Source organism: Hyaena hyaena, unplaced genomic scaffold (assembly GCF_003009895.1).
Source record: "Hyaena hyaena isolate Hyena2069 unplaced genomic scaffold, ASM300989v1 scaffold_256, whole genome shotgun sequence".
In the NCBI taxonomy this organism is placed as follows: domain Eukaryota; kingdom Metazoa; phylum Chordata; class Mammalia; order Carnivora; family Hyaenidae; genus Hyaena; species Hyaena hyaena.
In genome coordinates this window covers 1,111,309-1,138,691 of record NW_024080885.1, presented here as the reverse complement: position 1 = coordinate 1,138,691, position 27,383 = coordinate 1,111,309, and the positions used below count along the sequence as shown (strand labels likewise).

The 27,383-nt window shown below is 40.8% G+C and overlaps 2 gene segments (V, D, J or C); both read left to right on the top strand.

Moving 5' to 3' along the window:
• The window catches only part of LOC120240454, a 499,568-nt gene that overhangs the window by 29,412 nt on the left and 442,773 nt on the right, over nucleotides 1-27,383 (top strand).
• LOC120240470 lies at nucleotides 19,179-25,100 on the top strand. The segment is given in 3 exon segments: nucleotides 19,179-19,431; nucleotides 19,547-19,839; nucleotides 24,812-25,100. Coding segments are annotated over 3 exon segments (345 nt in total).

Sequence of the window (27,383 nt, the reverse complement as noted above, 5' to 3'; positions counted from 1 at the left end):
GTATAGATTTCCCAAGCAATTTAAGAATTTTTTATTTTCCAACTGTTGCTAATGTATAGAAATACAGTTGGTTTTTATACATTGAACTTAGATTCACTGAACTTGCTAAATGAAGTAGTTAATTCTAATAATTTGTGAATTTGTTTGGATTTTCTGCATCTGTAATCATGCTACCTCCAAGAAGAAAGTTTTATTTCTTTTCTTTTCTTTTTTACAGTCTTTATTATTTATTTTCTTTGCCTTATTTGCCAGTCTTAGAGACCGGACTGGCTTCCTGGGCATACGTAGATCTGTTTATTATTACTGTAGGTAAAGATTTAAAAATACAAGGATATAAACAGAATGAGTGGAATTTAGGGGCCTACCTTTTAAGTTAGACCAATGATGGGGCACCTAACTGGCTCAGTCGGTTGAGTGATTGGCTCTTGGTTTTGACTCAGGTCACGGTCCCAGGGTCATGGGATTGAACCCCACATCCTGCTCCACACTGAGTATGGAGCCTGCTGAGGATTTTCCCTCTCTCTCTCTCTCTTTCTCCCTTCTCTCTAAAAATAAAATAAAATTTTAAAAATTTAAAAAAGAAAGTTAGAGCAGTGACTAATGTCCTTCTCATACATAAATGGACTCTGAATGACAAAAGTAGCTATCTGCATCCCTCCTTTGTGGGGAGGGAATGAGGGAAGACCCAGAAACAAGGGAAGCAGAAGTAGAAGGTTCAGGGAGAGAGACAGAAATATGATTTGGGTTCAAATGACTGGAGGATCTTACTCTGAAAAACACTGCAGTTGGGTGAGCACTGGATATTCAGGAGGATGGGTGACACAGGTCTGCAAGTATTGGGGGTAAACTGAGAAGAGAGGTACTTAAGGAACCTGGAACTCCACCTTGGGATGCCTGAATGCAGCTAACACCTTATTTCTGATTAAGCCATATCCTATTTTAATTAGTAGATAATCTCTTTCTTAATGGTAAAAAAAGTAGTAATTTTTTTCAACAACAAAAGAAAATTTATCTATCATTTGAAAAGCATCAGAGAAGGGGAAGGGATAGACAAGCCTTTGGTTGTTGACTTAACCAGAAAAAACGGCCACAGCTCCACGTTCCACTCTCCAACGTCGGCAAAAGTGTATTCATTCGTTATTTTTAATTAAACATTAAAAGCCCTCTGTATCTTAAAGGCCATATTTCTTAATATTTTCTCCTTTGTCCCCAAATTTAAATATATTTTATTTATTTTAATCATTTTACTCTCTCAGGATTCTTTACAACATTTTAACTTCATATGGAAGAAAGCTGGCTGCAACATTGATAAAGACATGCTTATTACCGAACATAGCACAATAGTTCTCTAATCTCAACCTTTATGGTTCTCCTAATAATTTCCAGTAGCCACCACAAGATGAGTCATAATCATTTCATGACCATGTTTAATCTTCCACTCTATTCTTCCCTTTCTGATATTCATGGTGAATTTTGGTTGGTGTGAGGCCTATTATTTAATTTTGTCCTCTAAACTTACCTAATAGTAATGGAACATTCTTAATATTCCTAATATTATTAGAATATATAACATATTTATATATTTAAAATCTGTAAGTTAAATATTATATATTTATATAAATATAATTATGGGACTATTTGAGTATATATTTTAATGTTGTCTTTTGAAGAATGAGAAATCTTTATTTGGAGTCACCTATACAATTAAATATCCTTTTTCCAGTTAGATGAATATAGGGCATTCTCCATTGTCATGAATTTGGCAATGAGGACCCAAAACTAAAGACCAAGGGGGCTGCCTTGGTGGCTCAGTCACTTAAGCATCTGACTTCAGCCCAGGTCATGATCTCATGGCCCATGAGTTCGAGCCCCACATCAGGCTCTGTGCTGACTGCTCAGAGCCTGGGGTCTGCTTTGGATTCTGTCTCCCTCTCTATCTGCTCATCCCCCAGTCACGCTCTGTCTCCCTCTCTTTTTCTCAAAAATAAACATTTAAAAACAACAACAACTAAAGACCAAGAAGCATTAAGCATCCACCACTGTTTTCCATTAAGAAAGGCTCACAGCCAGACAAGGCTCGCAGCCAGACACTCCCTCTAGGATTTAAGAAGAAGCAATTGAACAGGTGCTGTATCCTCCAACCCTCAATCTTCTCCCACTTGGCTGACATGAGGAATAGGAAGAGCCAAGAGGAGAAGAAGTGTCCCCCTTTCCTCAAAAGCCACTTGCAGAGTCAAGATCCCCCCTACAATGACTTTTAAAGACAAAGTCACCTGAAAAACAAAAAAGAAGAAAGTTGCATGACATTCTGTCTTTGGATACCTGCTTCTGAAGCAGATTGTGATCTATTTTTACACCTGCCTAAATAGAAGATAAGGAAACTAGAGAAAGAGGGTGGCCTGGGGAGCTACAGCAACGGGGCTGCCTGAGGTTCTCCATCAGGGACGGTAAGGGGGAGAGAGTGTAATCCCCAGCAAACAGCTGGGCCTGAGCTGTCCTGTCAGTGCTGCAGCCAGGAGAGAAGAGAGTGAGAGAGCGCCTCTGAGGTGAGGACCCTCATAGATGGGAAACCCCAGCCTTGAGGAGGCCCCTCGGGGTGCCCTGGTGCTCTCTCACCCAGCTGCCCCTCACCCAGATGCCCAGATGCCACCCCCCACGGAGGCCATCTAGAAAAACGGTGAGGACATGAACAGAACAGGCCAAACTGACCTCCTAGTAGCCAGGGGTCCAAGACTCAAGTTCATCGAGCAAAGGAGAGATGACAATGGAAGATATAAACAAGGCTGCACTTTGATTTGTTTAATAACTGAAAATGGCCGAGAGGTTTTGCTGTGTTCTTTCCATGATGTCTTTGAGGGAGAAAGGTCCAGTGTCCCTCCAAAGCACTCGTCAAGACTTTTAGCCTCTTTGCTAGTCTTCGATACTCTTTCCTCTGCCCTTAGAAAATGTCTGCTCCACCTAGAAAATATTGATTTTGTCTCGGTAGGTAAACTTGTATTATATCATCATATCATCTCCCAAATCTAGAATTGATGCCAGATCCTTTCACAGCCTACAGGGCTGAAACTGTTCAAAGTAACCGGCATGAAAAGCATCTTTATTTTCTTTTTCCAGCTGTATGTCCTGTCCTTGACGTGATGAGCCATGAATCACCCCACTGCCTGAATGGAGGAAAGATCATATGGTTTTTCAAAAATGAATGAAAAGCAAACACTTTGTTAATATTGCACACACTGTCCTGTCCCACAGGGAGATCACTCTGAAACCACAAGTGACCAAAACTGAAGTTCTTTCTGTAACATCATAAGCACATCTAAGCAAACCTCCTCCATGTCTGTAAAGTAACTTTACTAAAGCGGATTGGTGGACTTGCCCGGCAGGGGAAGAAGGCCTTTACATCTTTAGTCACAAGAGGGGGATGCTCTGTGGTCAATAATATCCCTGATCAGTTGGGGGAGAGAGTGGTTGGCTAGCATTCAGTACTAAGGCTGTGCAAACACTGTGACAAATGATATATTTTATTCTCTTCATTATAAGCAGAACAGTCTGTGCATAGCCTCCAACTGATCAGTGATTCCTGGCCTTGTCCCAATCCATTATGAAAGGTTTTCTTTCCACTCAAAATCGGATGACAGAGTAGGATGGGAAAGTGACTATGCCGTTTTCAAGCATAAATAATTTATTTTTGACAATTTTTATAGTGATAGAGAAAAGTAGGATTTTTTTTTTTTTTTGGCGGGAAGGAAATTATTTTACTCAATCTGTCTCAGTTCTCTTAAATTTGAGAAGATAACAGGAAAAAGTTTTCAAGGTTGTTGTCTCCTTTCTTACAGAGCCCATCCTCTCCTCTCTCCTCTCTCCTCCCTGTTCTGCTCTGAGGTCAACTCTCTGTGTGGCCAGGGACACACATGCAGAGACTGGGGAGGTTTTGAGCAGGGTTTGTGGAATATAAAGATGGGTGCCATTCCACGTGTCTTATTCCGTTTATGCGAACATGTGAAGTCTCTAAATGCCCCTACGGATACATGATCCCTGGAGGTATCTGAGGAGATCAGAGATTCAGAAACCTTGGCTTCTAGATGAGGCTCTGGTCTTCACCTTCCCAGTCACTGTGAGCATGTCACTTACTGCATCAGAGTCTCATTTGCTCGTTCTTGTCATTTAGATGGGCTTTCTCGATCCTCTCATGACTAGGTTACCTGGTGGTTTTCCTGAATGTAAAGAAAAATCCTCTGAGCTCCCCAGCTCATCAGATTAAATATGTTCTTTCTCTTGGGGTGTGAAAAAGCAGTAAGAAAAGGATTCTAGGTGGATGCTATTCTTAAGCATCTTGTTTTCCTCTTTCACACTCATCCTTTTAGAGTTGAAAATTCATAAATGCTTCCTGAGGGAACCCCTGGTTGAGAGCAGATGCTTGTGTCATGTGTTTACCCTGATTGCAGAGACATAACTAAACCAGGGAGGTGTATCAACCAAGAATCTACCAATGGTCTGGGATTCACCAGTGTGATAGCTGCTAAGTGCCTGTTCTCCTGCCTCCCCTAGTCCAAGTTCCAATATGGAGGCTGAACTCCAGGCCCTGGACTCTCATGTCTGCTTGAAGTTTGAGGCTGGTGATGGAGGTGTCTATGCTGCAGATCCTGAACCTAAGATAGGATGGTGTTTGAAGCCGAGGAATTAGAAGAGGGACTTGCCGTCTTCACTTCTCTTATGGTCCTTCACTCAACATATTTAGAGCAAGAGTCAAATCACAAATCCTTCTACTAAGGAAGTCACATCCTTAGTATGAGGGGCTACGTCTATCCAGTATATTAGTTTGCTAGGGTTGTCATAACAAGTACCACAGATGAGGTCACCTCAACAACAGAGATGTGTTGCCTCACAGTTCTGGAGGCTAGAAGTCTGAAAGCAAGGTGTCTACTGGGTTGGTTCCTTCTGAGGGCTGTTGGGGAAGGGTCTGTTTTAGATCTCTCTCCTTGGCTGGTAGATGGCCACCTTCTCTTTGTGTCTCTTCATGTTTATCTTTCCTCTATGAAGTCTTTGGGTCCAGTTTCCCCTTTTCGAAAAATACCAGACCTATTGGGTTAGGGCTCATCTTGATGACCTCATTCTAACTTGATTACCTCTGTAAAGACCCTCCCTATCTCTAAGTAAAATCACATGTTGAGGTTCTGGGGATTAGGACTTCAGTGTATGAATTTTGACACAATTCAACCCATAACGCTCTGTGATCACATAAAAGCTTTCTTTGCTGAAAAGAATTTTCTTATACACAGTGAGCCCAAAGAAAAATGGGACAAAGCGAGGAGTCCTGGCTCTTGACAGGTAAATCTAGATAATTCCAGACACATTTTGCTCTTTCTATAGGACAGACATGAGAGAAAATTGAAGTAGAGAATGGGGACCAGAAAGGCAACTTCTAAGAGGTACCATACCTGGACCTTAAAAATCTGCCTTGGGGGTCTGGAGACCATCTTTTGTTTTTCCTAGGGATTATGTAGTGTTAAGACCACAGAGCCCAGCTCCCTGGAAAGTGCTGAAAGATGAGAAGTAAGCTAGACTGTTCCCACCCCACCATTAGAGGAAGAACACATCATCTGGTATTGACAATTTTATAACCAAGGCCCATGGTATATGGTTTGGGGTTTAAAGAACAATATGACCAATAAAATAGCATTACCACCCATCCCTGTGGACAGAAATTCCAGTACTCTGAGCCTGCACCAGGTTACCCTGGAAGATACCGCTGCATATTACTGCAGTGTGAGAGATGCACAGTGGGGCAGAAAGGGGTATACCTGTTTCTCTGTCAGGGAAGGGGACATAACCTCTATTTAACGAGGACATTACACATAAAATGTGAGCTTCATGGAGGAAAATGGAAAAGAAAAGAAGAAGGAAAAGAGAAAAAATAAGGAAAAAGAGGGTTCTGGTTTCCCTCGATTTTCCAACTATAGCATATGCATTTGAGAAATAAATGAATTTTGAAAGTTTGCCAGAAAGAGACAAGTAGTATATTTATTTCAATGTTTTCCTTAGTTTTCTAGACAGTTGTTCAGTTCTCTAGTTTTATGATTAAATGAGTTATAAATGAAGATTTAATAGTTCAAAATATTAAAGCAACTTGGGGCGCCTGGGTGGCTCAGTAGGTTAAACATCTGACTTGATTTCAGCTCAGGTCATGATGTCGTGATTTTCAAGTTAGAGCCCTGCATGGGGCTTTGCATTGACAGCACGGAACCTGTTTAGAATTCTTTCTCCTTCTCACTCTGCCCCTCGCCTGCTCATGCTCTCTCTCTCTCTCTCAAAATAAGTAAATAAACTTAAAAAAATATTAAAGCAACTTTATGCCTTTAGAATAGAAAATGGCCTTCCTTGATTTGTCCCTCCCAAGTTCTCAGTTACTGTGAACATTTTGTGAGTATGTTTCAATTGCTTCGATTCATTTACATACATATTCATAATAACATTGTTTAAAAACATAAATGGGATCACACTTAGATGTAAAAAACTCTGATTTGACTGAATGTCGGAGAAATTCTCTGCGAGTCAGACAGATTAAGTTTAATCCCTTTCCACAACTGTATGGTATCCAAATATAGATGTACTGTAATGTATTGACTATTTGTATTGAAGGAAATTTAAATTTTTCTACTTTTTTTTGCTGCTGTATAAAACTTTATACATATTTTTATAAGGGTGCTTCTGAAAAAAGATTCTCAGCCAGGTGGAATTTCTGGGATCCAATAATATGTAAATAACCCTTGTAAACCTTTATTAGTTTACAGTTTAGCTATGAGAGATGAGTGACCATTTCCTGATATTATCACACACCTGAAATATTAGTATTATTTACCATTCTTTTAAAAAGTTTTTTAAAATGTTTTTTTTTTCATTTATTTCTGAAAGAGAGAGAGAGAGAGACAGCATGAGCAGGGGAGGGTCAGAGAGAGAGGGAGACACAGAATCTGAAACAGGCTCCAGGCTCTGAGCTGGCTGTCAGCACAGAGCCCAACACGGGGCTCAAACCCACGAACTGTGAGATCATGACCTGAGCCGAAGTCAGAAGTCAGATGTTTAATCAACTGAGCCACCCAGGCGCTCCTATCATTCTTAACTCTTTGCAATCTGATGGGCAAGAAAAGATATAAAGGGACCTTTCAAGAAGTGTGAGTTAAAGGCAACCAGCACTTCAGGGCTAAAGTGGAAAGAGGAGGGAGCAGTTAAAGGAACCTGAAGAAAGCAGCTACAAATATATAGTAAAAACTTAGATTTGTTCTTTTCTGACATAAGCATTTATATTATACATTTTTCTCTGTGCACGGATTTTGCGGCAGTCTATGCATTTGATATTTAGAACATTGTTATCATTCAGGAAGAGGAGGAGAGACGAGCATTTCCCTGGCAATACTGGGGTGGGTCCTGAGGTGGCAGTGTTTCCATTTCTACCTCCTACTCTTTACAGATCTGTGAGTGTGTGTGCGTGTGAGCCTATGACTTGTCTCTGATTGGCGGGGCCGACCCTGTTTCCCACAGATGCTTGAACACGTAAGGTAGCAAAGCAGACTCTTCATCTTTTGAGCCCTTGTCAATATTACAGACCCAAGAACGAGTTCTCAGTGACTCTAAGTGACAGAAAGAATGGACAAATTCTTGAACTTGCTCCTCCTTTGGTTACAACTAGACTGTGAGTTAAAGGGATTTGGAAATGGGCAAAGAACAGACAGATCCCGGGACGTTTCTCCTCAGGGAAGAGAAAGAAAGATAGGGGGTTGTACCAGCGTGATTTTCTATGTAGATTGAAAAAGTAAAATCAGAAGTAATTTCCAAGGAATAGTTAGCCACTAACCAGTCCCTCTCTGTGCGTTCTCTTTCTGAACAGGGGTGAGCAGTAAACAGGAGGTGACGCAGAGTCCTGAAGTTCTGAATGTCCAAGAGGGAGACGGCGTGGTTCTCAACTGCAGTTACACGGATGCCGCTTTTTATTCCCTTCAGTGGTTTAGGCAGGACCCTGGAAAAGGACTCACATTTCTGTTGTTAATTCAGTCAGCTCAGAAAGAACAGACAAGTGGAAGAATTAAAGCCTCATTGGATAAATCCGCAAAACACGGTGCTTTATACATTGCAGCTTCTGAGCCCAGCGACTCGGCCACCTACCTCTGTGCTGTGAGGCACAGTGCACAACAGGCTCGTGTCACCAATACCCAAACTCTGCAGCTGGGGCTCCACCCACGTATCCTATCTTGAAGCTGAGGAACCTTTCTCGTCGAGGGGCTTTCTAAATTGACTCTTTCCCCAGATAGAAGCAATTAAATATGCAGAACCTGATCTATATAGGCACATACACATGTATGTGTGTATATACACATACATGTGCATATATCCATAGGTATGCACATATACATATATGCACATCTGTATCTGAAGTTACATTTGATCTTTAGATTTTTATCAGCTTCAATTTCAATAATAGCTTTCTTGAGGTTAATTCACATGCCATTCAAGTCACTCTTTTAAAATGAACAATTAGGTGGCATCTAGTATATTCACTGTGTTGTGCAACCACCACCTCTATCTAGGTTCAAAACCTTGTCATCACCCCAAAAGGAAACCACACACCCAGTAAGCAGTTGCTCACCATTGTGCCCTCAACCCCTGGTCACCTGCTTTCTGTCTCTGTGGGTTTACCTACTCTGTCCCTTTCACATACATGGAAGCTTACAGCCTTTCACACATGGCTTCTTTCACTTAGCACAGTGTTCTGGAAGTCCATCCAACTCAGGACCAACTGGAGAACCGCACATATTCACCCCTAACCAATCACACAGGATGCCCCACTTCCAGCTAACCTGTTGATGTCTTCTCCATCTTTTTCTTTGTTTTGCTAGAAGGTTGTCAGTTTAATCATCCTTTTAAAGAACCAGCTCTTTGTTTTATTGATTTTCTCTACTGTTTTTCCACTTTCCATTTCATTGATTTCTGCCTTTATTATTTCCTTCCCTATGCTTGTTCTGGATTAGTTTTTCTCCTCTTTTCTGGGCTTTTGAGGTGAGTGCTTAGGTGTCTGATTTGAGACTTTTATTCTTTTCTAATATTTGCATTTAGTGCTATAAATTTCCTTCTTAGCACTACTTGGGCCATGTCCCACAAATTTTGATATGCTGTATTTTCATTTTCATTCAGTTTAATATATACTTGATTTTCTTTGAGACATTCTCTGTGACCCGTAGATATTAAGAAGTGTGTGGTAGGGTGCCTGGGTGGTTCAGTCAGTTAAGCCATGTTAAGTCTAACTCTTGATTTGGCTCAGGTCATGATTTCACAGTTCTTGAGATCAAGCCCCAAGTCCAGCTCTGTGATGACATTTGGAGCCTGCTTGGGATCCTCTCTCTCTCCTTCTTTCTCTGCTCCTCCGCACTCAGGCTCATGCTCTCTCACTCTCTCTCAAAATAAATAAATAAACATTTAAAAAAATAAAAAAGAAGTGTGCTGTTTAGTTACCAAGTATTTGGAAATATTCCTGTTAACTTTCTGTTATTTATTTATAGTTTTATTCCACCGTGGTCAGAGAACATACTCTTTATGATTTTAATTCTTATACATTATGCTTGTTGAGGTTTGCTTTATGGCTCAAGGTATAGTCTTACTTGGTATGTACTTCATGGGCACTTGAAACCAATGTGTATTTTGCTGTCATTGACTAAGGTGTTGATGGGTAGAGCTGGCTATTAGATATTAGTAGATTAATGGTGGTTAATGCTGGTTAATCGTGTTAGTGAGTTCCATATGCTTGCTGACTTTCTGGCTAGCTGCTCTGTCACTTGTGGAGAGAGGGGTATTAAAGTCTCTAACTACCATTGTAGATCTGTCTGTGTCTCCCTTTGTTCCTGTCAGTTTTTGTTCCACTTATTTTTTAGCTCTGTTGGTTGGTGCACACACATTTAGGATTGCTATGTCCTCTTGGTGATTTACCCTTTTTATCAGTATGTAAGGCTCCTCTGTTTCTGGTAATTTTCTTTGTTCAGAAGTCTGTCTACCTGATCTGATATTAATACAGCCATTTTTCCTTTGATTAATGTTCACATGATATATCTTTTCCTATCCTTTTACTTTCAACGTGTCTATGTCATTTAAAATGAGTTTCCTGTAGACAGTTATAGTTGGGTCATGTTTTTTCATCCACTTCATATTTTAACTGTCTTTTCATGGATAGAACAATCTCTGTATCTTAACTGATGTATTTATAGAATTTGCAATTAATGTCATAGACATTTTGTGACTTAACCTTCCATTCTATTTATTTATTCTTTTGTTCTTGTTGTTTTTTGTTTTCCTGTGTTTTTTCCTTTTAATTTCTGTGACTTATTTGGCATTTTCTAGAATTCAATTTTAATTTATCTACAGTGTTTTAGATGTAACTTCTTATATAGCTTTTTAAAATGATTTCTCTGGATATTACACTCTCATACATAACACAGTCTACTAGTGATGTCATGTCACCAATTTGAATGAAGTATAAAAACATTGCCTCCTTCTTATACCCATTTATCCTCCCTTATTCATAATATAATTTTCTCTAATATTCCCTCTATCTACGCTTAGAGCATCATTAGACTGTGTTATAATTTTTCCTTGACCCATTAAACTTAATTTAGGACACTCAAGAGGAAAAGGAAAGCTTTATGTATTTATCCTTATTTTTGTATACTGCCTGATGTTTTAAGATTCCCTCTTTCACCATTTTCTTTTTTCTGTTCTGGATTGACTCTTCTCTTCTCTTTCAGCAATAGAAAAATATTGGGCTCCTTCCTTCTGGGTTTCTTGGTTTCTGTTGAGAAGTCCACTGTCATTGGAATTGTTCTTCCCTCGGATAAGGTGTCATCTTTCTCTGGCTGCTTTCAAAATTTCTGTCTTTCTTCCTTGTCTCTCTCTCTTTCTCTCTTCCTTCCTTCCTTCTTCTCTTCCTACCTACCTCTTTCTTTCTTTCTTTCTTTCTTTCTTTCCTTCCTTCTTTCTTTCTTTCTTTCTTTCTTTCTTTCTTTCTTTCTTTCTTTCTTTCTCTTTCTTTCCTGCTTTTTTTCTCTCTCTTTCTTTCTTCTTTCTTTCTTGTTTGCTTGCTTGATTCATTCCTTTTTTTGTTTTCAGATTTTACTGTGATGTGTTTGGGCATGAATTTCTTTGTTTTCTGATTACTGTGCTTTAACTTCTTGAATCTGTAGGTTTTTATGTCTCTTTATGGGTTTGGAAATTTTCAGCCATTATTTCTTTGAGACTATTTTAGCCCTACTCTCTTCTTCTCTTCTTGGGATCTTAATAATTCAGATATTGGACCTTTTGGCATAGTCCTACAGGTCTCTGATCTCTTTGTTTTTCAGTCTATTTTTATCTTTTGCTCAAATTGGCAGTTTCTATAGTTTTTATCTTCTTGTCATTGATTCTCTGCTCTGACCCATCCATTTTGCTGCTGTGCTAAGAGGCTGAGGGGTTTTGTTGTTGTTGTTGTTATTTTATTTTCAGTTCTAAAATTTTCACTTATCTCCTCCTTATATTTCTTTGCTGAGGCTTTCTATTTTTAAAAAATTTATTTGGAACATGTTTATGATTGCTGGTTGAAGCACTCTTTATGATGGCTGTTTTATTTATTTTTTTATAAATAGTTTATTGTCAAGTTGGTTTCCATATAACACCCAGTGCTCATCCCCACAAGTGCCCTCCTCCATGCCCTTCACTCCCCTTCCCCTCCCCCCAACACCCATCAGTCCTCAGTTCTCAGCATTCAAGAGTCTCTCATGGTTTGCCTCTCTCCCTTTCCCCCACTATTTCCCCCCTTCTTCTCCCCCACGGTCCTCTGTTAAATTCCTCCTAATCCTCCTATACGTGCACACATATGGCATTTGTCCTTCTCTGCCTGACTTATTTCACTCAGCATAACACCCTCAAGTTCCATCCACGTTGCTACACATGTATGATGGCTGTTTTAAAACCTTTATCAGATAATTCTAATATCTGTGTCATCTAGGTGTTGGTGTTAGTTGCATTTTCTCATTCAGGTTGAAATTTTCCTTGTTCTTGCTATGATGAGTGATTTTTTATTGAAGCCAGGATAGTTTGAGCATTATGTTAAGACATTGTGGAGCTTATTTAAGCCTTCTGTTTCAGATGGGTTTTTCTGACATCACTCTGGCTGGAGAACAGGAGGTGCTACCTCATTACAGGTGGAGGTAGAAATTCAGGTTCATGGGGCACCTGGGTGGCTCAGTTGGGCACCAACTGTACAGGTGGAGGTAGAAATTCAGGTTCATGGGGCACCAACTACGGCTCAGGTCATGATCTCATGGGTGATGAGTTCTAGCCCCACATCAGGCTCTCTGCCTTTCAGTGCAGAGCCCACTTTTGGATCCTGTCCCGTCTGTCCCCTCCTCCACTCATTCTCTCCCTCTTTCTCCCTCAAAAATAAACACTTAAAAACTTAAAACTTCAGGTTCACCATTCAGCCTTCTTGATACCCAAGGAAGACAGTGCACCTCATTATTGCTGGGTGGGAGTTGAAGTTGCCACTCACATGGCCTCCACTGACGCTATGGTGGGGGTGGCCTTGTAACTCCTGGGCAATAATGAAAGTCCTGGCCCGAATGAGGTCACTACCAGACCACTTTGTTGGGGAAGTGGAAAGGCACTTCATAGTTCCTGATGATGGTGGAAGTACAGGCTCCCCACAGAGCTTCCCTCGCCCTTAGGGAACCCAGTAAAGCTCATTACCAGAGGCAGGAATTAAAGTTCTCATTCTCTACTTGGTCTTCTCTGACACTATATCAGGAGAGGTGCCTAACGTGCCTCTATGTTTGCAGAGCAATAGTCTACCCTCCCCACTTGGTATCTGATAGTGTTAGTGTGCACAGGGCCATGTTTCTTTTTTCTGGGGCATTTGTTCAGAATACAAGGATTATTGCCTAAACATGTTCTGTCTTGCTAAACAAGACCTTTTCTGGTCCTTTGACTAGAGAGAGTAGCAGGGTTTCTTGGAGGGTCTTTTAAAAGTAATATTCTCTATAATATTTAGACCTTTTCACCTGCAAGAGCCATGATGTTCCCTTTAGGGTGTTGAGAATTTGGCAAGGTTTGCAACAGAATAACTGGCAGTAAGGGTGGAGATAAAGTGCATGGCCTATATAGTAGAAGACCTCTGTTTTGCCAACTAGGATCCATCCCTGCTTTTCTTTTTAGTAACTATACATCATATTTGTTTGGAGGCACAGTTCCTTTTCCATTCTTAGTACACATGATTTAGGTGAGTTTCTGATTTGGGGTCTGGTGATGGAATCCAGGCTGATCAATGGACTGAGTCCCTCTTGACCAGGATTCTCAAGCTGAGAGCCCATTGGAACAGACTTAGGGCTTAAAAGAGCGCTGATAACTGGGTGCATCTCAGGCAATTAAATCAGGCCTCCTGGGGCCTGAAACACTGAAACATTGGGTTTCATTGTTTTTGTTTGTTTGTTTCGGTTGTCCCAGATTCTAATGTACAATGATGTTGACAGCTAGATTCAGATACAGTTATTGGTTCAGGTGAAGGCTGTGGCTCAATTCCATATATCTAAGGGCCTGTGTCTGTGTGTATGTGTGCGTGTGTGTGTGTGTGAGTGTGCGTGTGTGTGTGTGTGTGTGTAACCCAAGCTGGAAAGCTTTTTTTTTAAGATTTTTAAAAAATGTTTATTTTAAAGAGACAGAAAGAGAGCAGAGGAGGGGCAGAGAGGAGGACAGAGGATCCAAAGCAGGCTCTGTGCTGACAGCAGTGAGCTGATAAAGGGCTCGAACTCATGAACTGTGAGATCACGACCTAAGCCAGAAGTCAGACACTCAACAGGCTGAGCCACCCAGGTGTCCTAAGTCAGAAAGCTTTTTAAAGTAACAAGTACAATCTCATGATAGGAGAACAAGTGAGCTCAAGCTCGAGAGACAGCTGCACTGAGGGCCTTCTTGACTGAGCCCATTGGTGTTTCCTCGTTGTCAGCTTCCTCAGCTCCAAATCTAGAAGGAGACAAAAAAGAAACCCCAGGAAACTCACCACACTGTTCTTTCTCGTTTTTAAAGTTCCCGGCTGTTCTGACTTCTTCTTTCCACCTTTTGTTTTGTTTTGTTTTATACATAATGTCCATGGATTTTAATTGTATAGTACTTAGAGAAAAGTACAACTATTCCGTGTTCCCAGCAGTGAAAGCTTGTAACATTGTGTAATTGTTTGAGTTTGATTTTCACACAGTTCATATTTCTAAACCCGTAGAGTTATATATTTCTGCATTCAAACATAGATTTGAAACAAACAATAATAGTACAATGGTTGTGGAGAGAAACATAATATTGAATTATTCTATTTGTTATTTTATGGGATGATTGATAGTTTCTATTTGTGTTTAAAACATAAAACAGTCAGAGAGTGAACACTATAAGGGGTAATATAGTTTTTTAATGTTCGTTTTATTTTTGAGAGAGAGACAGAGAGAGAGCACACGAGCAGGGAAAGGACAGAGAGAGAGAAAAGAGAATCCCAAGCAGGCTCTGTGCTACCAGCGCAGAGCCCAACGCAGGGCTCAATCCCATGAACCGTGAGATCATGACCCGAACCAAAATCTAGAGCCGGATGCTTAACCAACTGAGCTACTAAGGCACCCCAGAAGGGGTAATATTTTTAAGTGCAAGCTTAAGTCATAAATAAATGATTTATTGAATTATGTTTTAAAAATTGAAATATCCTCTTTATCAAATTGTTAATTATTTACATTAAAAACTAAAGAATGCATCAAGAAAATATGTCCTTTCCTAAATATACCATGATAATTATGAAACATTTTTCTGCATAGTGAAAAAGAGTCTTAAACTTTATTTGATCCAGACGTCAAAAAAGCTAGTCATGCCACGAGTCATTAACCAGAACTTTTCCATCTCTGAAGCTCTTCCTTCTCGGATGACCATCATCTGCTTTGATTTTCCTCATTTAGTTACTCCCACCAAATCTGTTCTTGAATAGCATCTGATCCTCCAGCTCCTTCATGGTCTTCTGTCTTCTCTGCTATTTTCTCTTCCTTCTCATCCAACACTCTCCAGGGCATATTTCTTCAACTGCTTCTTGCTGTTATTCTCATCTCATTTTGTCCATTTGTTATTCTAGGATGCTTGGGTCAGTCATGGTTCTTCAGAGAAAATTAATAGGATATTTATTTATTTTATTATTATAGGAATTGGCTCACCCATTAGTTCCAAAGTCTGCCATCAGCAAGCTAAAGGACCAGGAAAGCCAGTGGTATAATTCCCTCCATGTCCGAAGGCCTGAGAACCAGGATCTCCATTGTCTGACAGCAGAAAAAGAGGGATGTTCCCACTCACAAAGAGAGAAAGGGGTAAAATGGAGACAGTTTGCTCTTCCTCCATCTTTCTGTTCCATTCAGGCCCCCAGTGGACTAGACCATACCTGCCCACACTGGTGAGAGCAGATCTCTTTGCTTGTTGTACTCAGTCAAATAATCTCACTCTATAATCTTATTTTTTTGGCACTGATTCCTTTTCATCATTTCAAATATTTAAATTTTCTCATCTTAAAAAATAATCTAATACTCTCCCCAAACCCACACATGCCTGTCCTGCCACCAATCCACATAGCTCTCCTGGAAATCCTCACAGACATACACAGAAAGAATGTTTTACCAGCTATCTGGACATCCCTCAGGCCAGTTAAGTTGACGCAAAATTAACCATCACAACACATCTGTTAAATTCCACTTCTGGACCAATCTTTCTTCTTAGTCCTACTGCTTGATGGATGGGCAGAGCTGGTAAAAATCACATAGCCATACTGAAGATTGCCTCCGTATAGTCATGGCTTTTAACATCAACTGTACGTGAAATGGTGCATGAAAATATTTTGTTTCTATAATCTATTATCATCCCATACTCTATAATATCTCCCTTGAACTTCTACTCTGCCAAAACATCCACCACCTTTTGATTATCCATGAGAGATGACCATAAAGATAATCGATATCATTAAATGAATCATCTTCAACTTTCTGCATCCCAACTAAAACTTTGCTGCTTTTATACACATAATTTACCTTACTTTCTGTAAACATGTAAAAGGCATCCTTCCTACTTTTAAACAGTATCCTGTGCCCAAACTCTGCATCCATACCATTCTGTCTCACTTTTCTGGCACCTCAGCCTACTGATTACCCAAACTCCATAATCCTTTATTTATTTATTTATTTATTTATTTATTTATTTATTTATTGCCAGCGGTTCCTTTTCATCATTTAAAGTATTTAAGTTTTCTCATCTTAAAAAATAATCTAACACTCCCCCCAAGCCCATACATGCCTCTCCTGCCACCAGTCCATTTCTTGGCTCTGTGTTCCTTTACTGTAGCCTCAATCATAACTGCTTTCACTTTGTCACCCGTCTTTCACTCCACATCCCCATGCTTCTTGGTTTTTGTCCCAACCCTTCTTATTTTTTTATTTTATTTATTTATTTATTTAAAAATAGTTTATTGTCAAGTTGGTTTCCATATAACACCCAGTGCTCATCCCCACAAGTGCCCCTCTCCATGCCCATCTCCCCCCTTCCCCTCCCACTCCCATACCCATCAGTCCTCAGTTTGTTCTCAACATTCAAGAGTCTCTCATGGTTTGCCTCCTTTCCTCTCTCTCCCTATTTCTCCCCTTCTTCTCCCCCACAGTCCTCCGTTAAGTTCCTCCTAATCCTCCTATGTCCCAACCCTTTTTAAAATCTGTTTTCTAAGAAGTCATCAATGACCTCTTCATCATTAAATCCAAAAGATATTTTTAAGTTTCATTGAAACACTAGGAGAGTGCTTCTCAAATTTTAATGTGCACATGAATCTTATTAATATGCAGATTCTGACTTAGGAAGTTTGGGTAGTGTCTGAGATCACGCATTTCAGAATAGCCCCGGTGAAGCAGATGCTACTTCCCCTACAGATCACATTTAGAGCAACCACTTTCTGCAGTGGTGACACTCATTCACGCATTCCTTTTTTGAAACCTTTCTCTCTCTGGCCCTCTGCACTCCCATTTAAAAATTCAAGATCTAGGGGCAACTGGGTGGCTCAGTTGGTTAAGCGTCTGACTTCAGCTCAGGTCATGATCACGCAGTTCGTGAGGCTGAGCCCTGCATCAGGCTCAGTGCTGACAGCTCAGAGCCTGGAGCCTTCTTTAGATTCTGTGTCTCACCCTCTCTCTGGCCGCCCCCCTGCTCCCATCTCTCTCTCTCTCAAAAGTAATAAACATTTAAAAACTAAGTAAATAAATAAAAATTAAAAATAAAAATTTGAGATCTGGGAGATCTTCTGCAGTGCCCTTTTATACTATTCTTTGATTATTCCACATGGCAAGCATTCCTCCTGTTGTAGGGCCCTCTTTTCTTCTCAATGTGTGAGCTGTAGTTTGGAAATCCCATCTGCTCCTATGGCTTCAATTCTCATTCCGGCAGCCTGACTACTCAGGCAAGACATAAGACTTTGCTAATGGTCCATTAACAAGTCTTTGTTTCCTTAAAGGCCTGATGGTCTACTATTGGCAGCTTTCTGGTATTTAAAACTATATCCCATCTTCCTGGCTGTTTGCAATCCACTTTTATAGTCTTACTGCCTACTGTTACCATATCTATGCACTCCATTCTATATAAACTTAATTCCTTACCTTTGTGGTGAATGCCTTTGCTTCTGTTTTCCTTCAGTGTGAAGTGGCCTTGCCAGTTTTATTAACTTCTTGCTGATTGGTCCCAAATATTTTACCTTTATGGAGATAATGCATAACTCATAATATGCCAGTAAGATGAAGACATTAACAACTGTGGTAGGCAAATTCTAAGATGGTGCCTAAGATTTCTGCCCTCTGGTGTATATACCCTGTATAATCTCCTCCCCTTGAGTGCAGGCAGGACCTAGACTATGACCGATGTCACTTATACGACTAAGTTATATTAATGGCAAAGGTAAAGAGATTTTGTAGGTGTAATTAAAGCCCTTAATCAGTTTAATGTTGAGTTCATCAAAAGAGAGACTATCCTTGGTGGGCCTGATACAATCAGGTGGGCCCTATACAAGAAGGGTTAGATTTTCTGGGAATCAGAGAGATTCTCCCTCTAGGCTTGAAGAAGCAAGCTGCTAAGAGTTCTACAACTATAAGAAAATGAATTCTGCCAAAAACTTGAGCTTGGAAGAGGACGCCTCACCTCAGACAAGACAGCAGTCTTGGTTGACTTCTTGATTGTAGACTGTGAGATCTTGCTTAACTGTGCCCAGACATCTGATGTACAGAAAACGTGAGAATATAAATGGGTGTTGTTCTAAATCACAGAGCTCATGGTAATTTGGTATGTAGCAATAGAAAAGTAACACAGACTTAATATACTGGTTGGCTAGTATCATCAATTCATAACATTTAGGGTTTGTTATAGCAGGAGAAAACTGGAAATGTGATGAAATCTTACAGCACATAGTGACTTAATAGAGGTTTTACAAAATTTGGCTCTAATCCTAAAAATGTATGTATGTAGCATTATCACAATGCACCGTGAATTAAAATTTTGTGTGTGTGCGATCAACCATGCTGGGAGTAAAAACTGAATTATCTTTATGTTTACTATATAGGAAGTATTACACATTTATTGTCAGTGAAGAAACAACTAAAAACTATGGCATCAAAAGACAAAGGAACAAAAAGTATTAAATAAATGTATCAGGGAAATAAAGAATAAAATATGCAGTTTCCTAGATTTTATGATGTGTGTGGCATTTGTTTAGTAAAATTTGTTGTAATTTTCTTTCTCATTCTAAAAAATTATTTTGTATCCAATTTTTTATTCAAAATTTTCTATTCTTTTATAAAAAAGCCCCCATTTTACATGTTTCAGGCCCTATAAAACATAAATCTCTGTACCAATCATAATGCTTTGAAATTCACCCATAGACAGTCAGGAACAGGTGGGGAAGGTTCACCAAAAAAAGTGACTGTCTCCTTAGCTCTGTTTGGCCCCTAGAGGGCACTGTTGCCTAAATTGGAAATGCCTTTTCTGTAAAAGATCGGAATAAGCTCAAAAAAACCCTTCTGTCCCTACAGTTAAAAAGGTGTTCTGACAGCAGTTTTTAGACAGTGACATGTAAAGAATCTCAGACACCAGGGGCAGACGGTTTTGTCCAGAGAGCATCTCTTCCTAACAGTCCCTAAGAAGAAAGAATCTAAATCTCCTATCATTCCTCCTCAACCTCAGAGCAATCTGGATTCAAGTCCCCCCGCAGTCATCAGATTTTTATTTATTTGTGTGTGAAGAATTTCCCAGAAAGGCACTCTCTGGTTCTTCCCTGCTCAGCCATGACCTTGGTGTTCATCTTGACGCTTGGGATGCTTCTGTTCCTGAGTGAGTAACATTCCATTGAACTCCCTTGTCCACACAAAAAACATTGTTCTGGTTTGACTCTGAATATAGGCCTTTTGCTTTAGTGTAGTTCACTGACTCAGCATTGATGTTTCAGGAGGAACCGGAGCCCAGTCCCTGACCCAGCCTGACGTCCACCTCACTGTCTCCGAAGGAGACCGCCTGGAGCTGAGGTGCAACTATTCCTCTACAGGAATGACTTATCTCTTCTGGTACGTGCAGCACCCCAACCAAGGACTCCAGCTCCTCCTCAAGCACTCTGCAGGGTCATCAGATGCCATGGTTCAAGGCATCAAAGGTTTTGAAGCTAAATTTAAGAAATCTGAAAAGTCCTTCCACCTGGAGAAACCCGCAGTCCAATGGAACGATGCGGCCAAGTACTTCTGTGCTGTGAGTGACACAGTGCCTGGGACTGCAGGGGGAGCTGAGCACAAACCTTCTGAGACATTGTAACTTAAAGGACTCAAGGTCTCAGCGCAAGCTATTTTCAGGAAGTTGACATGCTCTGTGAAGACAAGATAATAGAGATAATACAGAATCCTGGGAAGTGTGGTTTCTATGGACATCTTAGATATTTTCCCTTCTTTTAATGTTTATTTACTTTTGAGAGCGAGAGAGCGAGAGAGTGAGAGCGAGAGAGAGAGAGAGAGAGAGAGAGAGAACAAGCAAAGGAGGAGCAAAGAGAGAGGGAGACCGAGGATCTGAAGTGGGCTGCGTGCTGTCAGTGCAGAGCCTGAAATTCAGGGCTCGAACTCACAAACGGTGATCATGACCTGAGCCAAAGTTGGATTCTTAACCGACTGAGCCACCCAGGTGCTCCTAGATAGTTTTCCTTTGATTTATGTATTTTATCCATTTTGCAAAGGCGAGACTCCTGTTTTTTGAAGTGCAGCATTTTTGTCCTCTAGAGTCAGGATTCTAGAGGAAATGAAGCTGTAGGGTTTGGTTTCCAACAAGCTGGAGGAAATTATTTCTCTCATGTCATTTGAAATAGTGATGGGCTTAGATGGTCTGGGGTTGGCCATCTGAGTTGGCATAAGGCAAATCAGAGAATTGTTCTACCGAAAACCCAGAGTAATTGCTTATGTCAAACTGTATTATCTCCAGATAATTTTACTAGTATCCTAAGAGGCATCTTTCCTTAAAGAACATCAGCACTTTGACTACAATATTTAAGAATGGACTTAATTGGAGCTGGCATTTTAAGGATATTGTTGGTAACCTTTGAAAGACAATATAGAATGAAGGGAAAAGGGCTTTTCGTATCCACTGGTCCTTGGTAACAGACACTCTCAGTCAAACACGTGTCATGATGAAGTTCATGTGAAATCTTGGACTTGTTTGTCCTGTGAGTGAGCAGCCTTTCTTGATTTGCACACCCAGGTTACTGCCTCCCTTTTTCTCTCCTCTAATTCAATTTCTCTCATACCTGTTGAATGGACCATAACAATAAGTGAATCCTTAATCATCTTCTTTTCCTACATTTTTTTCTCACCGTGCCGTTGATAAAAATTTGCAATATTCTTGAACAATTCATCAGATATTCAATGTCTGAGGATTACTTGATTTCAGTAAAACTATGGAGGCCTCCATTTTCCATTCCTTGAAACTGTAAATCCATCTGCAGAAGACTCTTGTTATTTATAGAGCCTGAGACAAGAGCACAAACTAAAATTTATTCATGTGTTTTCAGGAAGTTATTTTCCTTTAATCAACTAAAGCTAAAAAGCAAAACATAAAAAAGAATAATCAACAGTTTTAGTAAAATGTGCCTAAAGCTGAAATTTTATTTAAAAATTTTAACCTTAGGGGCCCCTGGGTGGCTCAGCTGGTAAAGCGTCTGACTTCTCTGACTTTGCCTCAGGTGATGAACTCAGGGGTCATGAGCTCGAGATCTGTGTCAGGCTCTGTGCTGACAACTCAGAGCCTGAAGCCTGCTTCAGATTCTGTCTCCCCCTCTCTCTTTCTGCCCCTCCCCCACTGGTGTGTACCTTCTCTCTCTCTTTCTCAAAAATAAATAAATAAATAAATAAATAAATGAATAAATAAATAATTTTAAGCTTAGTTACAGATTTTTTAAATAAAAATACAGTGAGCCAATTTTAGTTTCAAAGTCCATCTAGTTGCTAAAGTAAATAGCACCACTTTTTATGCAGGTTCAGTCTAGAATAAATACATATGGTTTTAAAGCAGTATTGTTAAATCATGCAAAGTGTTCCAACCATCATGAGCAACTGTTATGAACACCATACTGATACCCTTTAGGACCACAGATGTGTATACAAGTAAGAAAGAAAATAGATCCTTAGCATTCTCAAGAAATAAGATCTCATAATGCAAGAATCTATTGCAGCCATGCCATCTGAAAGGAAAGACTGGGTTAGTGAGTTGATTTTTCTTTCCTTTTCCCTTAAATCCTCCCAAATTCCAAATCAATGTCTGCACAGCACAGCCCACAAATTTTTCCGATATTGAAATGCAATTTAAGAGGCAACCCTTAAGGTATGTGAATAAGCCTTTTCCTTGAGCCTAGAAGGTATTAGTAGTTACTTAAGGTTACAGACTGTGCCCAGATCCGAGTGACAGAAACAAATTCTTTGATGTGTGTGTGTGTGTGTGTGTGTGTGTGTGTGTGATCAGTGGTCCTGTCCATATACTTGCTCATCTTCTCTATTCTTTGTATTTAAAATAATGGGTCCCTTGGGGTGCCCGGGTAGCTCAGTGGGTTAAGCATCCAACTCTTGGTTTCAGCTCAAATCATGATCTCACAGTTTTCTGAGTTCGAGCCCTGTGTCAGGCTCTGTGCTGACAGCGTGGGATTCTCTGTCGCTCTGCCCTTCCCCCGCTCATGTGCGCACGCGCTCTCTCTCTCTCTCTCTCAAAATAAATAAACTTTAAAAAATTAATATAATGGGTCACCTTTCAAAGATCCCCCATTTTTGCTTTTGTTACTGTCTACTCTTGTCACCTGCATAGAAGGCAAACAGTATCACATTCTTCACTGAACTGCCTCCTATGATAGAGGCTTAAAGTACTTGTTGCTGTCTTGGTGTTCAGGTAATATTTATGGCATGCTTTCATTGCTGCATTCTCTAGGTTTTGATTACATTTAGAAAGATGTTTGCCTCCCCCAATATTATCATAAGCTCTCTGAAGGAGAATCTAGTGTCTAATTCATTTTTTTATTTTCCCAGATCTAGAACACTCTTAAATATATGAGCTAACCTGTATTGAATCACACTGCAGGTCTCATTTTTTAATAAGCTCATAGCTAAGAGGTGCCTGGGTGGCTCAGTCAGTTAAGCATCTGACTTTGGCTCAGATCATGATCTCATGGTCTGTGAGTTCAAGTCCCACGTCAGGCTCTGTGCTGACAGCTCAGAGCCTAGGGCCTGGAGTCTGCTTTGGATTCTATGTCTCCCTCTCTCTCTGCCCCTCCCCCACCTACATTCTGTCTCCCTCTCTCTCTCTCAAAAATAAATACCAGAAAAATTTAAAAACAATAATTCATAGCTAAGAATTAAATAGATTGTTTTCATATCCTTACCCAAAATTATATTACATGAAAATATTTATTTTCATAAAAAGCACTGAGGGCTAGGGGGACTCATGGTCCAATCCATGATACTCTCCATCCTGTGGATACTTCTGTAGCTTCAAATCAATACACAGGGACAGCGCCGGACAAGGACAGCTGGGCTGAGCTACGTTTATCTGCTGAGTAAGAGGTGTTCCTTTCTTAAGGTTCTGGTCCGTCAGGAGGTACTATAGGTCTTTCTTAAACCAGGACTATCCTGAGCAACCTAGTTGGTAGTAGTTGTTGAAAGACTTTGAGAAATTGTCTGAGTGTGCAAATGGGGGATAGTAATAAACAGTAAAGAGGGGGGAATAATTGGGTGTGAGGAAAAACAAAATCATTATCAGCATTTAAGAAACATGCTTCTTACTGAATATGCTTTTCAATTAGTCGCTTTGCCCTATTCCCTGATTCAAGTACTAGACGTTTCTAGCTGTAATGCCTTTATCTGTATTTACATCATTATGATCTTCATGTGCCTTTATTAGAAAAGACTTCCAGATCAGAGTCACAGAAAGCGAAATGGAAGAGGAAGAATTCCAGATTTTTCTAATTTGTTTCATTTTTACTACCTAAGGATTTTCTGTATCTGGGGAAATAGGACTTCTGTTTACAGGTCCAAAATTATTTCTAAATCATTGTATACCACCTTTTCCTTAATATTCTTTCTGTTTCTTTCCTGCAACTAGAAAACCAAAAGGAGGGAAGACAGAGAAGCTAAGGGAAAAAAGGAGAAAAGAAGTAGGAAGTAGAAGTGCAATGAGAGGAGAAGATGGAAGGGAAAAAGGAAGATAGAGAAATTAGAAAAAGGATTCACTGAACTGTAAGTGTGAACCACGGGAAACTTTACAGCCAAGAATTAGAAAAACAAAGTATTATGCAGCAAAGTTAATATGTAGAAATAATGTCCAAATTGATCCTAGTTTTTCCTCCCAATTTACAGTCTCATTAGGTTCAGTTCCCATAACAATATTTACCAGAAGTCTTAGTTATTCCAAGCCATAAATATTTCATATATCCCAATGATAGGAATTCATTAAATATATAATATATAACATTTACGTTCTTATTATTTGGCATGGCTGGAATGACTCTCATATAATTAATTCATAGGTGAGTAAATATCTTGTTAGAATATTCACCTGTTTTTCAGATTTTAGAATATGGAAATTCTCTCTATGATTGTCTTCCATTAGCTTAGAAGAAGCCTGGTTCCCTCCCCAGGGAAGGGGGGGGGCTCCCTTTCCCTCTCCCACACTTGAACTTTTAGGATTCTCAGCAAATGTCCCTGGGCTATCAGAATAATGCCTTCGGTCGTACTCCCCCCCCCCCCCCCCCCCCCCCCCCATTCTCGGTGGGGTTGAGGCCAGAGGGCGGGGCTTCCGCTTCCGGTTGTGGAGCGTCTGGGCCCCAGCAGGGTTTGTTGGCTGAGGCTGATTGGTCGCAGAAGCAGGAAAAGTTCCAGATCCAGGCAGTGACACTCATGCCCCAGGTTTAGTTAAATTTAATCTTATGGCGAAAATGTCCTGCTCGACAGGGCAAAGCGTCCTGAAGAGGCTACTGGTCACTGTGCTGGGACTTCTGTGCACCCAGGTTTGCTGTGAGTTGGGATTGTCCCACGTGGGCATCTGAAAGGATTTAGCAGCTGCAGTGTTGTTGAGGGAGGAGTGGGGGAGGTCACAAGACAGGCAGGCTTTCTGTTCCTATCACCTGCGGGAGCATTTTCTGGGTTTTGCAAGGGTTGCAGTGACCATAATCTGTGACCGTGTCTCTGTTTCTCATCAGGTGTGACAGGGTTGGAGGTGAAGCAGAGCCCCCCAGACCTGAGTCTCCGAGAGGGAGCCAGTTCCACACTGCAGTGTAATTTTTCCACCTCTGTGAACAGGGTGCAGTGGTTTCGCCAAAATCCTGGGGGCCACTTCACCCACTTGTTTTACATTCCTTCTGGGACAAAGCAGAACGGAAGATTAAGCTCTACGACAGTCGCAAAGGATCGCCACAGCTCGCTGTACATTTCCTCTTCCCGGACCACAGACTCAGCCATTTATTTCTGTGCCGCGGCGGAACCCACAGTGCTCCCCGGGCACCTTCAGCCTGTTCGCAAACCCTCAGCAGGACTTGGCTCCTCCTCCAGCTGCAATCAGTTCCAGAAGCTACCACAGGGCATTTGCATGGCTTAATATTCCTGACTATATCGATAGAGTTCAAACCACAGACACTTTTTGGTCCTCCAGATTTGAGACTTTGGTCTTTATCGTCCCTTCTCAACCTGGGACAAAGTCTTTTTTCTGCACTAAAACCTTTAACTTGGAACATCAGTAGGTAATTAGAAGACAGACTTAAAATAAATATTTAAGCCACAATATCCTGGACTCCGGGAGGGCAAAAAGAGATAGGAATGAAAAGGAAAAAGAAATCACTCCAATAAAATGTTGTTAGACAAGGATCCCACTTAGCTGGGTGTCTCGAGAGTGTGCAGGTCCGCCTCAGCACAACGTGTCTCAATAGACAATTACAAATAGTTGCATCCCATCCTGATGAGGTAGCAAAAGGCAAGCTGGGGGCAAAGGGCAAACTAACAGCCTGCGACCCCTCCCCGCCCCCAGGTGAGATATGTGTGCTGTTCCTCAGGCCCTCCTGGCTGCCCAAAAACAAAGGAAAGGAAAGGAAACAAATGGTTAACTGATAGAGATCACAGTCATGCAGGACAGGTTTCTATCAATTTGCATCTGTGTTAATGATTTACAAGAAAAAAAACAACCTCCAGAAACCCGGTAGACTCAATTTCCTGGAGCCCTAACACCATCTTTCCCTCCATAGGACAGAAAATCCTATATAATCAGTCACGGCTCACAACGCCTGGCCACTCTTTCTGCCCACAAGTCCTGTCCCCATGCCATAATAAAATACCTTTTCTTTTTTTTTTTTGCACTGAAAACGTCTCAAGAGTTATTTCTTGGCCATTGGCTCCCGACCCCTACTTTAAACCACATCACTACTAATCAGGCAAAGCAAACAAAAAAATTTTTTTCTGAATGTTCATATGTGAACTTGGTCATTGAACACAAAACAAATCTATTATTTTACAGTTTTGGCTGCAAGAAGTCTGAAATCAGTTTCTCTGTCTAGTCAAGGTCTCAGCAGGAGTGAGCCCTTCTAGAGACTCTAGAGAGAATCCTGTTCTAGCTTCTGAGACTACCTGAATTTCCTGGCCCATGACCCTTTCTTGAATGATTCCAGACTCTCGTTTCTACCGCTGATGGGGTTTTGGAGTGATCGTGGGGTTTGGAACTGATGGCAAAGAAAGAATTCTTGAAGATGTCTTTGGTGCAGAAAGGTGATTTTATTAAAGCCCGGGGACAGGACTGGTGGGCACAAGGAGCTGCACTGGGGTTGTGAAGAGTGACTGATTATATACCCTCAGGTTGGGAGGGGATTAGGGACAGCGTACGTCTCTAAGGAATTTGGAAGCAAGGTTTCCAAGACCTTGAGGGGCTGGCTGCTGTTAGGAGAATGCCATTTATTACTGTTTAGTAAAACCTTAGTCATGAGACCCTTCAGATGTATATCAGAGGGCATAAGCTTGGAGTATAATTGCCAGCATATACTTGGGGGTTAAAGATGAAGGAAGTTTGCAAAGGAATCTTTATGTGTTTAAGGAGACTCACAAGATCTTGGAGACGGTCAGGATAATGTTAAGCCAAGATTCATTTTGCCCCCAGCAAAGCGTCATTATCGAGGCAGCTGAGCTCCTAGAGGAAGGTCACTCTGTGAAGGTCTGTTTCAAGGACTCGTCAATGGCTGTAGGCAGCAAGGGAATTTAATTTTCCATTTGCCTTTGTTTCCCACATAAACACTTAAACGCCCTTACATTTTGATGAGGGTGATATTAGGGCTCCAGGAAATGGAGTCTATAGGATTCTGGAGTGTAGGCTGTGGGGAAGATTGCCTTTTACTTGCAGTTTACTAAGTTATCCATAAACTGAAGGAGACTCCTGTCCTGTATGACTGTGATCTCTATCAGTCAACCATTTGCTTTCTTTCCTTTCCCCTGTTCTTGGGCAGTCAAGAGTGTCCAAGGAATATCACACATATCCCACCGGGTAGCGGCAGGAGGTGGGGGTGACAGGGAAAAATCTGTTAAAAGATGGCCAACAGGACTGATAGGGAAATTCCTGTCCCTGACCGAAGACTCCCCTTCCAAGTTCTTCTTCCCACCCTCATTGTCGCGCACCCTAATGAGGAATGTGCAAGTAACAGACCATAAATTGTTCCCTCTGCTTATGCTTGGGACTCAGACCTCTAGAGAGTGATGTCCTCTGAGCTCACCGGTGTAAAGTAAACCTCCTGCCTTCAG